At 38.6% G+C, this 16,164-nt stretch overlaps 1 protein-coding gene and 1 long non-coding RNA gene across 5 annotated transcripts in view; both read left to right on the top strand.

Moving 5' to 3' along the window:
- M1AP (meiosis 1 associated protein) overlaps positions 1 to 16,164 on the top strand; it is a 68,321-nt gene that overhangs the window by 14,929 nt on the left and 37,228 nt on the right. For 3 of the 4 annotated variants that reach the window (XM_081796634.1, XM_081796632.1, XM_081796631.1), the window contains exons 3-4: positions 9,817 to 10,002; positions 11,764 to 11,932. In XM_081796634.1, the coding sequence (XP_081652760.1) occupies positions 9,817 to 10,002; positions 11,764 to 11,932 (355 nt within the window). The remainder of the gene's footprint in view (positions 1 to 9,816; positions 10,003 to 11,763; positions 11,933 to 16,164) is intronic. The other variant, XM_081796633.1, reaches the window with a different exon arrangement.
- LOC145715913 (uncharacterized) overlaps positions 11,940 to 16,164 on the top strand; it is a 15,131-nt gene continuing 10,906 nt past the window's right edge. The window contains exon 1 of the long non-coding RNA XR_014138182.1: positions 11,940 to 13,167. This is a non-coding gene — a long non-coding RNA (uncharacterized LOC145715913). The remainder of the gene's footprint in view (positions 13,168 to 16,164) is intronic.

The raw sequence follows: 16,164 nt of genomic DNA, 5'->3' as shown, positions 1-16,164 counted from the left end.
AAATAAATTAATAAATTAATTTATAATATATATAATTTTAATTAATTAATTAAAGTTAATTGAAGGGGCATCTGGCTGGCTCAGTCAGAAGACCATGGGACTCTGGATGTCAGGGTTGTGAGTTTGAGCCCCATGTTGGGTGTAGAGATTACTAAAAATAAGTAAATGTAGAAAAAATTAAAAATATAATAAAATTTATTGGAAAAAATTTATCCAGTAAATGCTTGGGTCAACTGGATAGCCATGTGGGAAAAAAGTAAGTTAGATCCATACTCACTGATTACATCAGCATAAAGTCCAGATAGATCAAAGTTTTAAATGTAAAAATTGAAACTATGTAGGAGAAGAGACTGTATCAGTCTGAGTTCAATCAGAAGAAGAGAAACCACACAGTGATTTAAACAAGGGAAGTTTATATGGAAAATTTTAACATCGTTTAACATATTCAACTATGATAATAAAGCAACTGTAAGATATGAGAACTTTTTATGGTACCTTAGGGCTGAGGTAGTGATCTCCAGGAAGGACAAACTTGAAAAGTGGACTCCTTTCCCAAGGCTGGAGTTCAGGACCAGTTGGAGAAAGTATAGTTGCAGCTGACTGGATGCAAAGAAGTTCACTGGTTATCCCAAGCCAGAGCTGGTCCATGGTTACTGGGAAAGCAGGATGCAATCTTCCAGGTGTAGGTGAGCTCTAATCAGTGACTGGGGCATAAGTGTGTAGAGTGGAGATACCAATATAGACAGGATGCCTGGAGCAGACAGCGCCCAGGTGGAAATTGCAGCATCACTGGGAGGGCCACGGGAGATAAACCTCTGAGGTGAACAGAGGGAGTGAGGCATTACTGCAGGCAGGAGACCTGAGGCAGTCTGTGTCAAGAGGCCTGCTGAAAGGTGATCACCAAGCCAAGGCCAAGAGGTTGCAGTGTCTTAGTCAGCTCAGGCTCTCATAACAACAAAATTCTATAAACTAGATGGCTTAAACAATACATATTTATTTTCTCAAAGTTTGGGAGACTAGAAGTTCGAAACCAGGGTGCAAGCATTGGCCAGGTCCTGTGAGAGCCCTCTTCTGGCTTGCAGACAGTAGATTTCTTGCTGTGTGCTCAGATGGCCTTTCCTCAGTGCATGTATGTGAAGAGAGAGAGAGAGCTCTGGTGTCCTTCCTCTTCTTAGAAGGTCACCATAGACTGCATCCTCATGACCTCATCTAAACCTAATTACCTCTCAATGGCCTCACTTAAATGCTACCACATTAGGAGTTAGGGCTTAACTATGTGAATTTTAAGGGAACATAAACATTCAGTCTGTAAAATCAAGGGCCTGCTAGTTTGGGGCACTATCTGCTAGTGTGGAGCACTATCAGATGTTCTCATACCCCATTGCTTTCAGCAAGAAAGCATCTTCCTCCTGCGGTGTTCCTCCAGTGCTCTCTACTCAAATCCTTAACATTGTGGTCCATGTAAAGGAGAAAGGTTGAAAGGGATTCTGTCCATTATTGCAGACATATATTGAAAGGTGAATTGGATCCTAGAGGCAATAAGTTGATAATTAGCTCACAGAGCATGGGGGAAAATATCAGAGTAAGAAAGGCTTTTCTAACCATAACACAAAACCCAAAATTCCAAAAGTAAAAGATTAATAAATTCAGCTGTATAAAAATAGAAAATCTGTGCTTGGCAAAAAAAAAAAAAAAATGTTACATAATCACTAAGGTAAAGACCAATACTCCAATAGGAAATGAGAAATTACATACATAATTCTCAGAAAAAGAAATATAAATGACCCTTCAATGTTTCAAAATATGTTCAATCTCACTTATAAAAGAAATGAAAAAGAAAACTTAAAGTACATTGAGATGCTATTATTTTTCACCTGTAGGATTACCAAAGTTTTTTTTTTTTAATAACATACTGTTCATGAGGTTTTAAAGAAATCGGCACACTTACATGCCATTTATGGGTGTATAAATTAACACAATTTCTATGGTGGGCAATTTGGTGACAGTATCACAATTTACATACCCTTTGACCTAGCAAGTCTGCTTTTAGGAACTTATCCTACAGATGTATTTTCATATGTGGAAAAATGACTTATGTATTATCATTTCAGCACTCTTTACAGTATCAAAAGATTGAAAGCAATCTAATGTCAATCAATAGGGAATTGGTTAAATAAAATTATGTCCCATCCATTAATGGAATACTCTGTAGCTGTAAAAATTAAGACACTTTTGGGGCACCTAGGTGGCTCAATCAGTTAAGCATCTGCCTTCGGCTCAGATCATGATCCCAGGGTCCTAGGATGGAGCCCCACATGAGGCTTCCTGCTCAATGGGGAGCCTGCTTCTCTCTCTCCCTCTGCCCCTCTCCCCGGCTCGTGTGCTCTCTCTCTCTCAAATAAATAAAAAATCTTTTTAAAAAATTAAGACGCTTTTCATCTATTGAATGAAATGATTGCCCAAGTACACTATGCAATAAAATCAAGATATAAAAGACTATCATAGTCTCTCTTATTTTGGCAAGAAGAACAAATTTATCTTTTATATTTTCTTTCATGTAAAGAAAAAATCTCTGGGAAGATATCCAACAAGCTACCAATATAGATTGCCTCCAGGAAACCACTGGTTAGCTGAAGAATGAGTGGAAAGGTGATTTTTTTTTCCGCATATAATTTTACAACCTTTAAATTTTGAATCATGTGCATGTATTATATTGAAAATAAATAAAAACAAAATATTGAAAATACATTTGTGCTAATAAAATGCAATTTATATATGGAGATTCTACGTAAATTTTTAATTTTTTATAAAAGTTTCTACTGATAAAAAGATTTTTGAAAATCAGTGACCTAAACTATGTTCTAATTTTTTCATTTGATTCCCAGTGAGACATCAATCTGAGTTATCCTAAACTGCCGTAAGGAAGAAGAACACACTGGTACTAGATCTAGGGAGAGAGCATCCTCTAGGCATATTTGTACCACTAGTCTACAAAAAAAGCTGAAAGAAATGCAGTGAGGGTTCATCAGTCCTTACCCACCCATCCCAACTTCCACCTCTCTGTGCAAAGCCCATATAACTGAATCAGGGTCTCCACTCTGCACCTTGAAACCCACCCAGATATCTAAGACAAAGAACTTGAGTTTGTGATAGAATAATAACTCCAAACAATGTTGTAGGCAAATTCAGTACCTGATTCACTGGGCTACATTTCAACTCAGCAAATTCCTAAAGCACATTTGAATCTTCCACAATGGAAATTCCAAACTTTCCATCCAGGGGAGAGGGAGGAGAAGTTAGGACATTTGACTGCTCAGATTGCAGATTGCCGGTAGTGGTACAACTCCAGCTGAGAGACACCAGGCCTCGTCTTCCTACCACCTATTTTCTCCCTCTTTATCTAACAGCTCCCTATAGGTCCCTGACCCCACCTTTTAGATTTGGAACTCAAGTCTGAACTATTTACGCTGTTGCTGTATGGAATGTTGCCTCGGCAATTCATTAGAAAAAAAGCTAAGAATATAAGACTTTCTGTAGCATTCATCAGTCATCAACCTTTGATATACAGAAATTGTTTCCCGGCCAAGATATATGAGCTCTTCACATTCTAGGCAATTAATGTTTCTGCAAAGCCTGCATTTTAAAATCACTTCCAGAATCAAAGTGAGTACCTGAGAGATCAGATACCACTTTCAAGGGATATAATACATAGTTATGTTTTAGCCTACTTTCTGTTTAGCTTGTTTCTGAATGATGTAATTTTTTAGATGAATTGGGTGCATGGCCTCTTGCTACAGGAGGTTATCAACCAGGAGTGTTCTCGAGCAGTAAGTGGCCCTATTATTTGATTAATGTAAGAAAGAACAGCTTAATTTCCAATATTTCCAAAACCATTGCATTTGGCAGAATTCTCCAATACTCAAATAGGCAATATTTTCAAGCCTTGTTAGAAGATCACTTCCTTTTCCTAAAGGTTATTGTAACCTCCTGGCAGAGACATCAGGAGGTCATCCTATTTTTTTTATTTTAATTACAGGAGATAAGCTTTTTGTTTCAGTTTTCAAAATAGAAATGCGTTTTCTGATTTTAAAAAATATGTTTTCATTTTAGAAAACTTAAATGCAGAAAAGTATAGTCTTTTGATTATTGCAAAGTTGACTGTTGGAAACACACTTTTACTGTTGGTTCCTCCTAAAACACTACCAAAAAGAAAGTTGAGGAATTTTTTTAATAGCATTGAATCAGTTAAGATTAGGTTCAGCTGTGAGTCATAGAAACCCCAAAATAAAAGTGGCTTAAATAAGATATAAGTTTATTTCTCTCTCAAATAATTGTAGGCAATCTAGGGCTAGTGTGGCAACTCCATAATCAATAAGGAACCATGCTCCTCCTGGCTCGTTGCTCCACCATCTTACTACCATCTGCAACACAGCTACTATTTTGTAGGCCAAGTTGGCTATTCTTATGCTTGTGTTTCAGCAAGCAGGAAAGAGGAAAAGGAGAGCAAAGAGAAGGAGAATAATAAAGATTAGAGCAGAAATAAATGATATAGAAGCTAGGAAAACAATAGGACAGATCAATGAATCCAGAAGCTAGTTCTTTGCAAAAATTAATAAAATTGAGAAACCCTTAGCCAGACTTATCAAAAAGAAAAGAGAAAGGACCCAAATAAAATCACAAATGAGAGATGAGAAATAACCAACACCACAGAAATACAAACAATTATAAGAGAATAGTATGAAAAATTGTTTGCCAACAAATTGGACAACTTGGAAGAAATGGATAAATTCCTAGAAACATATAAACTACCAAAACTGAAACAGGAAGAAATAGAAAACTTGAACAGACCTATAACCAGCAAAGAAATTGAAACAGTAATCAAAAATCTCCCAACAGGGCGCCTGGGTGGCTCAGTCGTTAAGCGTCTGCCTTCGGCTCAGGTCATGATCCTGGGGTGCTGGGATCGAGTCCCACATCGGGCTCCCTGCTCGGCAGGAAGCCTGCCTCTCCCTCTCCCACTCCCCCTGCTTGTGTTCCTGCTCTAGCTATCTCTCTCTCTGTCAAATAAATAAATAAAATCTTTAAAAAAAAAAAATCTCCCAACAAACAAAAGTCCAGGACCAGATGGCTTCCCAGGGGAATTCTACCAAACATTTAAAGGAAAGCTAATACCTATTCTTTTCAAACTATTCCAAAAAATAGAAATGGAAAGAAAACTTCCAAAATCATTTTTGAGGCTAGCATTACCCTGATACCAAGACCAGACAAAGACTCCACTAAGAAAGAGAACTACAGGTCAATATACCTGATGAACATGGATGCAGAAATTCTCAATAAAATACTAGCAAATAGAATCCACCCGTATACTGAAAGAATCATTCACCACAATCAAGTGGAATTTATTCTTGGACTGCAGGGGTGGTTCAGTATTTGCAAATCAACCAATGTGATACACCATATTAATAAAAGAAAGGATAAGAACCATATGATCCTTTCAATAGATGCAGAAAAAGCATTTGACAAAATACAACATCCATTCACGATTTAAAAAAAAAAAATCAACAAAGTAGGGTTATAGGGAACAAACCTCAACATTATAAAGACCATATACGAAAAACCTACAGCTAATATCCTCAGTAGGGAAAAACTGAGATATTTTCCTTTATGGTCAGAACAAGACAGGGATGTCCACTCTCACCCCTGTTATTTAACATAGTACTGGAAGCCCTAGCCTCAGCAATCAGACAACAAAAGAAATAAAAGGCATCCCAATTGGCAAGGAAGAAGTCAAGCTTTCACTATTTGCAGATGACATGATACTCTATACAGAAAATCCAAAAGACCCCACCAAAAAACTGCTAGAACTGATACACGAATTCAGTAAAGTCTCAGGATACAAAATCAATATACAGAAATCTGTTGCATTTCTGTATACCAATAATGAAACAACAGAAAGAGAAGTCAAGGAATCAATCCCATTTACAGTTGCAGCAAAACCCATAAGATACCTAAGAATAAACCTAACCAAAGAGGTAAAATGTATGTACTCTGAAAACTTTAAAACACTGAAGAAAGAAATTAAAAATGACACAAAGAAATGGAAAGACATCCCATGCTCATGGACTGTAAGAACAAATACTTTTTTTTAAAGATTTTATTTATTTATTTATTTGAGAGAGAGCACCTGAGGTGAAGGCAGATGCTTAACCAACTGAGCCACCCAGGCACCCTGGAAGAACAAATATTGTTAAAATGTCTGTATTATCCAAAGCAATCTACACATTGAATGCAATCCTTATCAAAATACCACCAGCATTTTTCACAGAGCTAGAATAAACCATCTTAAAATTTGTATAGAACCCCGAATAGCCAAAGCAATCTTGAAAAAGAAAAACAAAGTTGGAGGTAAAGTGAGAGAGCTAGGTTCTTGTCTCACAGAATCGAAGAATGAATCTCACAGACAAAAGAAGTGAGTAAAGCAATAGAATTTCATTAAGGATACAGAAAAAGCTCTCAGGAGTGAGAGGGATCCCGACAGGGTTGCCACTGCAGGCTTTTAGGGTTGGCCTTTTATAGAAAGCTAACCAGGGAATTTAAATCTTTTTGACTTCTCTACTGGCGGCACCATTGATTAAGGACTAGTGATAACATCTTTAATGGCTTACTTCTTTTTAGGGTCTGGTTATTTTCTGTTGACCACAGGAGACTGTCATAAATAAGACTTCCCCTTTGAACACCTAGGGCAGGGTGGCCTGGAGTGTTCCCTTATCTCTGGTTTCCTTATACCTCCACATTTTTGGAATTTCTGTGAGCCTGACCGCATAGCCCCCTTACCTATTTCTCCCTACCTAGCCCCACCTGTCCTTTCTCAGAGACATCACCTTTCTGAACTTCAAGTTATATTACAAAGCTGTAGTGATTAAGACAGTATGGTACTTGCATAGATCAATGGAACAGCATAGAAAACCCAGAAATGAACCCACAAATATATAGGCAATTAATCCTCGACAAAGCAGGAAAGAATATCCAATGGAAAAAGACAGTCTCTTCAATAAATGGTGTTGGGGAAACTGGACAGCAACATGCAAAAGAATGGACTGGACCACTTTCTTATACCATACACAAAAATAAATTCAAAATGGATTAAAGACTGGGGTGCCCGGATTGGGCATCCGACTCTTGATCTCAGCTCGGGTCTTGCTCTCGAGGTTGTGAGTTTGGGCCCTGAGTGGGGCCCCAAGCTGGGCATGGACCCTACTTTAAAAAAAAAAATGGATTAAAGACCTAAATGTGAGACAAGAAACCATCAAAATCCTGGAGGAGAACACAGGGAGTAACCTCTTTGACATTGGCCATAGCAGCTTCTTACTAGATATGTTTCCTGAGGCAATGGAAACAAAAGCAAAAATGAACTATTGGGACTTCATCAAGATAAAAAAAAAAAAAAACCCTCTGCACAGTGAAGGAAACAATCAACATAACTAAAAGGCAACCTTCGGAATGGGAGAAGATATTTGCAAATGACATATCTGAGAAAGGATTAGTATCCAAAATATATAAAGAACTCATAACTGAACACTCAAAAAAACAAAGAATCCTGTTAAGAAATAGGCTGAAGACATGAATAGACATTTTTCCAAAGACAACCAGATAGCTAACAGACACATGAACATCATTCATCATCAGATAAATACAAATTAAAACTACAATGAGATATCTCCTCACAGCCGTCAGAATGGGTAAAATTAACACAGGAAACAACAGGTTTTGGTGAAGATGTGGAGGAAGATGAACCCTCTTGCATTGTTGGTGGGAATGCAAACTGGTGTAGCCACTCTAGAGAACAGTGTGGAGGTTCCTCAAAAAGTTAAAAATAGAAATACCCTATGATCCAGCAATTGCACTACTAAGTATTTACCCAAAGGATACAAAAAATACAGATTCAAAGGGATGCATGCACCCTGGTGTTTATAGCAGCATTATCAACAATAGCCAAATTATGGAAAGAGCCCAAAGGTCCATCAACTGATGAATGGATAAAGAAGATGTGATAGATATATATATATGGATATACAGTAATAATAATATATATAATATATATTATATATATATATATATATATATATATATACCCAATGGAATATTAGCCATAAAAAAGAATGAAATCTTTTTTTTTTAAAGATTTTATTTATTCACTTGAGAGAGAATGAGATAGAGAGAGAGCATGAGAGAGGGGAGGGTCAGAGGGAGAAGCAGACTCCCCGCCGAGCAGGGAGCCCGATGCGGGACTCAATCCCAGGACTCCAGGACTATGACCTGAGCTGAAGGCAGTCGCTTAACCAACTGAGCCACCCAGACGCCCAAAAAAGAATGAAATCTTGCCATTTGCAAGGATATGGATGGAGTTAGAGAGTATTATGCTAAGCAAAATAAGTCAGTCAGAGAAAGAGGAATACCATATGATTTCACTCATATGTGGAATTTAAGAAACAAAACAGATGAGCAATGGGGGGTGAGGAGCAAACCATAAAACAGACTCTTGACTATAAAGAACAAACTGAGGATTGCTGGAGAGGAGATGGGGGGAGGGTTAAATGGGTGATGGGGCTTAAGGAGGGCACCTGTGATGAGCACCTGGTGTTGTATGTAAATGATGAATCACTAAATTCTACTCTTGAAATTAATATTACACTGTATGTTAACTAACTGGAATTTAAATAAAAACTGTAAATAAATAAATAAATAAATAAGTGTGTCAGTCTTCAGATTCTTTTAGGGGGTATACGAAAAGAAATTTTTGAAGGCCACTAGCCTATATGTATGGTCTCATTTGTTTTCATTTCTTTTTTTAGTAGGTTTCTTATCTTCCCATCTAAATTACAAATTATCTTTGTGTAAGAATTACATCCTATTTTTTGTGTTTTTCCCAGAAATTCAGGGAGAGGAGCATGTTAGCAAAGTAAGGAGCTGTGGAATTGAGTGGGGCAGGTGTTGACTTAAGTACCCTGGCAGTATTGCAGCTCATGCTCATGAATTTTATGTGTATTTTGCATATATTGCTCAGTTCTGCTCTTTGTCAGGGTGGTTTCCTCATCCCAAATATAATTCTTCCCCGCCCAACCCCCATCTGCTATTGATGCTTAGAATTCAAAGTGTCACATATTTTCATTCCACATTTATTCAAAATATATACATCCTTAGGAGAGGTAACATTGATATAGAATCAGATTAGATTAATTACTTCCTGATAGCAACTTTTTATAAAGGGAGGTGAGTTAGAACCAAGAGGTTTACATGTTGGATCCTTGAGCTGACTGCAGACTAAGCCAAGCATCTCTTCTTTACTGAAGTGATCCTGAGGAGCAGAGTGGGTAGGACCTTATCAGTTCTGAAATGATCAACCACATCAAAATCCTCATTTCTGGGAAGTAGAGAGGCTCCCAGTACCTAGACTGACTAAGAAATGAAGATAATATTTAAGAACTAGGCCTCCAGTTTGCAGACCACCCCATAGTAAAACTCAGCAGTCACAACTGGACTTCCCTTTGGGTGAGTGAATGAGTTCAAACACTTCCTTTCCTGTTTCTGGTAACTCCATATAATCAAAGCCCTTTGGCTGCAAATTTTCTTTCTTCTGGTATAGGGAAGATTTTAGTGCAGTACCTAGAGCATAGTAGGCATCGAGTAGATGTTGGTCAAATAAACAAATCTGCAGGAAGGGAAGGGATCCCCAAGGAGTAATTGATAATGAAGTTAGACTGTCCATTAATCTGGAACCCAGGTCACTAAAGATCTTTGGTTCATTTTTCTCTGCAGCAAGTGAAAGGCAACTTTGCTAGGCTGCAGGCCTGCATCTCAGAACTCCGCATGTTCCAGAGAGAAGGCTGTTTCAGACCACCCGGCCCTTGTCTGCACCTGGCAGTACAGGATGGGCTCCAGCAGTTCAAACAGTATAGCAGACACGTGACCACAGGTGCATCTCTGAGCTATACTTCCCTGGAGGTAAGAGATACTGGTCTTAGGACTCTAAGCCCATTTCAGGCCATCTAGATGCTTCATTATTTATCATCCTTATATTGTTCTTTGTTTCATACACTTTGATGGTAATTTTCAAGGCTAGATTTTCATCTCCCTGCAGGCAAGAGATATGTTCCCTTTTTCCTGTAGCCTGTGCAGTTCTTAATACATATCTGGCATAGAGAGAAATGCTAAAAATATGGGCTGAAGTGAATTATAATGAAAAACTGAAATCAAAATAAAATCTGAATATGCCATCTGCCTCTGGATTTTTGGAACTTGTAAAGTAATTGTTAAACTGCCTAGATTAGTGCTGTATTTATATTTCCTGGGCAGGAATTTACATTTGTTCTTAATCAAATCTTGGCATCAAATTGAGTAAATTTTCTTGGATTCAGCAAATGTGCAGATTTAAAGATTGCTAAAATTCTAGTGCAGACCAAGACAATCTTAAAAAATATAAGTAAGTCATGTCTGGGTACTCCACTGGGTGCATGAGTGACTGAGTTAAAACACATTCAACTGGGGGCGCCTGCCTTCGTTAAGCGTCTGCCTTCGGCTCAGGTCATGATTCCAGGTCCTGGGATCGAGCCCCGCATCAGGCTCCCTGCTCGGCGGGAGGCCTGCTTCTCCCTCTCCCACTCCCACTGCTTGTATTCCCTCTCTTGCTGTGTCTCTCTCTGTCAAATAAATAAATAAAATCTTTAAAAAAAATTTTTTTTAAATAAATAAATAATAAAAAAAAAACACATTCAACTGCATGCATCAAACAGGTGCATTTTTAAAAATAACTGTGCTTTTATCTGCATCCTTCTTCATTAATCAAAAATATCCAAGCATTGGGGCACTTGGGTGGCTCAGTCAGTTAAGTGTCTGACTCTTGATTTCAGCTCAGGTCATGATCTCAGGATTGTGAGATGAAACCCTGTGTCGGGCTCCGTGCTGGTGGTGGAGCCTGTTTAAGATTCTCTCTCCGTCTCCCTTTGCACCTCCCCTCCATGTGCACACACATGCTCCCTCACTCTTTCTCTCTAAAAAAAAAAAAATTTTCAAGCACCAAAAAAAAATGTCCAAGTGCAAAAAAGAATTGCATATATTTAATATTTGCCTTCCAGATTTTCAAATTCAAGACAAAACTACTAATGAAAACATACAGCATATTCATTCAGTTGAAATAAAATATTCAGATTATACACAAACACCTCAATATTCTTTCAGGTTAGATATATTGATCAAGAGTGAGTACATTTTAGAGTTAAGAAAGCAAAAGAAACAACTCACCTGTATCCAGGTTGAACAAGGAGAGAAATCTATGTGGAAGTACCACCATGAGAAAAAAGCACAGAGGCCCTCTGATATTTAGTACACACTTAGCGGAATGTAAGGATTCTATTTCCTTTGTTGCCTTGTAAAATCAAAGCATTTTGAGCATGAGAGATGCTATCAGTGCTTCAAGCAATCTTAAAAAACTAAAACACAGGAATGTTTTCTCACTGGTCACTTTCTGGGGTAGGCCTCACCTGTTTGGAAGGGTCCTGTGATGATTTATCCCACCAGATCTCTCCCACCAGAATCTGTCAAATGAAATTTGATTTGTAAGTTACCATGAAATCTTCTTCTTTGCTTCGAAGACAGTAGCCACTGCCACAGACTTCTGCTGTGTCTATCCTCCAGATCTAACCTGCTATGTTCTTCACTCTGTACATTAGAGAAAGTAGACACATTGATTCTTGGATTTATTTCCAGATTACTGTTCTGACTTCCCAGCCTGGAAAAGAGGTGGTCAAACAATTGGAGGAAGGATTGAAAGATACAGACCTAGTCAGGGTCAGGAGACTTCAGGTGGTTGAGATCACAAAGGGAGTCCTGGAGTATATGGACTCAGTGTCCCTGGCTGAAGAGCCTAGCAGTGATGGTAAGAATTAAAGGAAAAGGTAAAAAGAATTTTAATGAGTAGTCAAGAAGATTATTTTCCATGGTCTTTTTGTTCTTCAATGAAATGAAACCAACTGATTTTACTACAGTTCAGACAGGTGTTTCTAAGTGTATATATAGGCCTAACATATATTAAATATATATTTACTATTTTAATGGGATCATGACATCCATAATATTCTATAACCGTCTTTGTGCATTGGACAGCTGTCTGTGTTAGTATCTATAGATCTGTCTTATTTTTTACTGGCTACATGATTTTCTTACTGTGTGGTTGGACCATAGTTTGTTTAATCACTTATTAATGAACAATTTGGTTTATTACCCTTTGCTATTATAACCAATGCTGAATAAACAGACTTATATACAGGGCTGGTTTCATGGACTTATGACCAGTATAGTCACACAGGGCCTGGCATTCAGAAACACCCTATGCTTGGGATTTAATGCTCTTTGGTTGCTCTCTTGAAATTCTTAATAATTTTAACTTTGAATTTATATTTTATAAGTGAAGTTTTATGGAACAATGGAGGGTGTACCAGGGGATTAGAGTCTCAGCTCACACACGCCCTGTCTCCTGTGTCCTTCCCACCTCCCCATAATGGGGTTCTCAGTTGCTAGCTTCCCAGCTCTGGTGTCCCCAACCTGCCTACCCCAACCCGGCAACCACTCGTGCCCAGGTCCCTGCCAAAAAATCCTACATAAATCACGAATAATTCTAAATTTCCTAGAACAGAAAATATTCGAACTGAGTCTTAAAGAACATATAGGAATTAGTCATGTAGAGGAAGAAGAAAAGAACACTCAAAAAGGAGACATGGGAGCATGAGAAAGCAAGATTAATCAACTTTCAGGGAAGTGCCCATGGTTCCTTATGACTAGAGCAGATCAGGCAGAAGCAGGAGTAAGTCTATAAAGGTAGGCAAGGATTTGATCAAGAAAGGCCATATATGCCATTCTAAAACATTTAGATTTCATTCTAAGGCAGTGGAAATTTATGAAAAGATTTTGGTCAAAGTTAAGGAGAGATTCCCAAATTATGGAGTTTAAGATATTTTTAACCAGTTTTAATTTATCCAACACTCAAGTTATGTTCACCCTTCAGTGGTCCTTTCTGGATGTATTGGCCCTCTCCAAGGCTGTGCACATGGGAGGAGCCCCTGTTCTGATACCATTGATCTCTTCCTGGTCACACTTGGATAACCCACTAATTAGGTGAGAGAGTTAGAAACTAAGGGTGTGGGGGGTGCCTGGGTGGCTCAGTCGGTTAAGCGGCTGCCTTCGGCTCAGGTCATGATCCCGGGGTCCTGGGATCGAGCCCCGCGTCGGGCTCCCTGCTCAGTGGAGAGTCTGCTTCTCCCTCTCCCTCTGCCTGCCTCTCTGCCTACTTGTGCTCTCTCTTATCTCTCTGTCAAATAAATAAATAAAATCTTTTAAAAAAAAAAAGAAAAGAAAAGAAACTAAGGGTGTGTTTCTCCTCAAATCCTGAGATGTGGATCCTTCCAGCATCATGAGGCCACTGACATTGTTCTGGTCCAGGAGGGAGGATAACCAGCCTTAGCTGTATCGTTTATGAGCTCTCACCCACTTGGCACACTCTGCTTTTCTCAAGCAGTCTCCTCACTGAATGTCTTTCTTTCTCTCTCCATCTCTTCACTTAAAGCTGTCTTTTCCTTTGAATTCCCTCTTCTTTCCTCTGAGTTCCTTCCCTTATCCCCTTCCAGCCAAATACTCCCCATCCCTTAAGGCCTAATTCATGTTCCTGATTACTATGTTGATTTTCCTCTCCTTAGAACAACAATATCACTTGTGGTCTGTACCAAACAATTTAGCACTTGATTATATGCCATGGAAAATTGTTCACCATTGTTTGATTGTGTGATAACTTTGTCTTCTCATCTAATCTGTAAACTACTTGATATCTTTTCTTTCTGAATTAAATTCTAAGTGCCTTGGGATTAGGAATTTGTCTTTATTATTTCTGTGTCCCAGTGTGTAGACTATCCTAGATTACAGGAGATATTTGTTGAATGAATTGATGAAAGTGATACCTGTGGAGAGAGTTCTTGGTCTGCCCAGCATCCCCTGAATCCCCATTCTCTAGTAACACCTTACCTTCCTGGTCACAGAGTGGGCCATGACCCAGATGAGGCCATCATAATTCCTCAGGCCACCAGAGTCCTCCCTAGTAGGTTCTCAAACTGAATCTGTGAGAGAGAAGCTCTTTTTCTTTCTCTTTGGCCATGGATATATCAGGCATGGACTATGTCCTTTTCTCCCTTCAGTGACTATATCCAGTAAGAATTTCCTGTATCTCTAGTGGCACAGAGCTCAGAGTACTTGGAGACCACCTGATGCCTTTATTTAGAGTATTTGGATAGAAGAGCTTTTACATTCAGGAAGACAGCTTTCTACCTTGTGTCAGTGATGATGATCTTCCAGTAACCTCCTATTTGCTTATAAATAATACATCATCCCATAAATTGCTTGTAATTCCTCTTTGTGGGTTAAGTATATGTATGGTTCATAGCTTGAATCTTCCCAGTTTGCCTATACTTTCTTCATAATTATTTTATTCCATTGATGTTTGCCTCATCTTGGTGAACTTAGGAAGAGATTAGCAAAAGCAACTTCTCTCATTCTCAAAAAGATGAGTGCTCCAGAATCAGATTGTCTGAGTCTAAACCCCAGTTCTATCACTTACTAGCTGTGCAACTTTGAGCAAGGTACTTAGTCTAAGCCTTAGTTGCTAATTCCTGCCCTATGCAGTAGTTGTGTGTATTAAATGAAATGATGTGTGTTAATTAGTACATAATAAATGTTCAGTAAAATCAGCTAATCTTAATATTTCTGAAAATTTTTGCATATGGGTGGTTTAATATTTCTGAGATTTGTTTTTATGGCCAGATCCCAAGTGGACTGTAAGTTACCTAAGGATAAGACTGTGTCTAATGCATCTTTGTATCACCAGCATATATATCGTTCAGCCTGGCACATAGTAGATTCTCAATAAATGCTTCTTTTTTTTTTAAGATTTTATTTATTTACTTAACAGAGAGAGAGCACAAGCAGGGGAAGCAGCAGGCAGAGGGAGAGGGAGAAGCAGGCTCACCGAGCAGGGAGCCCGATGCAGGGCTCGATCCCAGGACTCTGGGATCATGACCTGAGTCGAAGGCAGACGCTTAACAACTGAGTCACCCAGGCGCCCCTCAATAAATGTTTCTTGAAAAATAAGTGAATGGGGCGCCTGGGTGGCTCAGTTGGTTAAGCGACTGCCTTCAGCTCAGGTCATGGTCCTGGAGTCCTGGGATCGAGTCCCGCATCGGGCTACCTGCTCGGCAGGGAGTCTGCTTCTCCCTCTGACCCTCCTCCCTCTCATGCTCTCTGTCTCTCATTCTCTCTCTCTCAAATAAATAAATAAATAAAATCTTTAAAAAAAAAAGAAAAATAAGTGAATGATTGGAGAAAACCAAATGATTTGGGAGAGGTGATGGTCACCTTCTCTGACATCAATTCAAATAGTTAGATTCATATGTCAAACACTCATAGCTTCCCTTTATAACCCATGAATATCATGAATTAATTCAAGCACTTCTTGAGTCTATTTATAATTTTTTTTTTAACTCTGGTAACCATGATCGTCGATTAAAGGAAAAGTATCTCTACTCCACTTTTAGAGAGACCGGTTACAGGGAAATATTGATGCAGATTCATTTAAAAAGTAACTATGAGAGTATGTCCTTCAATCAGTCAGAATTCTGTCCCCTTTAGTGCAGTCCTGCACAGTGAGAACTAATTATAAAGATGACTTGGAGACTGCAAGATCCACAATCATCAAAATAAAAATGAACTTAGAAATGAAAAAAGTAGACTCACATTTTAGAAGGTTTTTTGGGGGGAGGTATTATTTTTTTTAATTTTTTATTGTTATGTTAATCACCATACATTACATCATTAGTTTTTGATGTAGTGTTCCATGATTCACTGTTTGTGCATAACATCCAGTGCTCCATGCAGAACATGCCCTCTTTAATACCCATCACCAGGCTAACCCATCCTCCCACCCCCTTCCCCTCTAGAACCCTCAGTTTGTTTTTCAGAGTCCATCATCTCTCGTGGTTCGTCTCCCCCTCCGATTTCCCCCCCTTCATTCTTCCCCTCCTGCTATCTTCTTCTTGTTTTTCTTAACATATATTGCATTATTTGTTTCAG

The sequence above is a fragment of the Leptonychotes weddellii genome, chromosome 10, assembly GCF_054177405.1.
Source record: "Leptonychotes weddellii isolate Sample4059 chromosome 10, ASM5417740v2, whole genome shotgun sequence".
In the NCBI taxonomy this organism is placed as follows: domain Eukaryota; kingdom Metazoa; phylum Chordata; class Mammalia; order Carnivora; family Phocidae; genus Leptonychotes; species Leptonychotes weddellii.
This window is presented reverse-complemented; position numbering and strand designations above follow the sequence as displayed.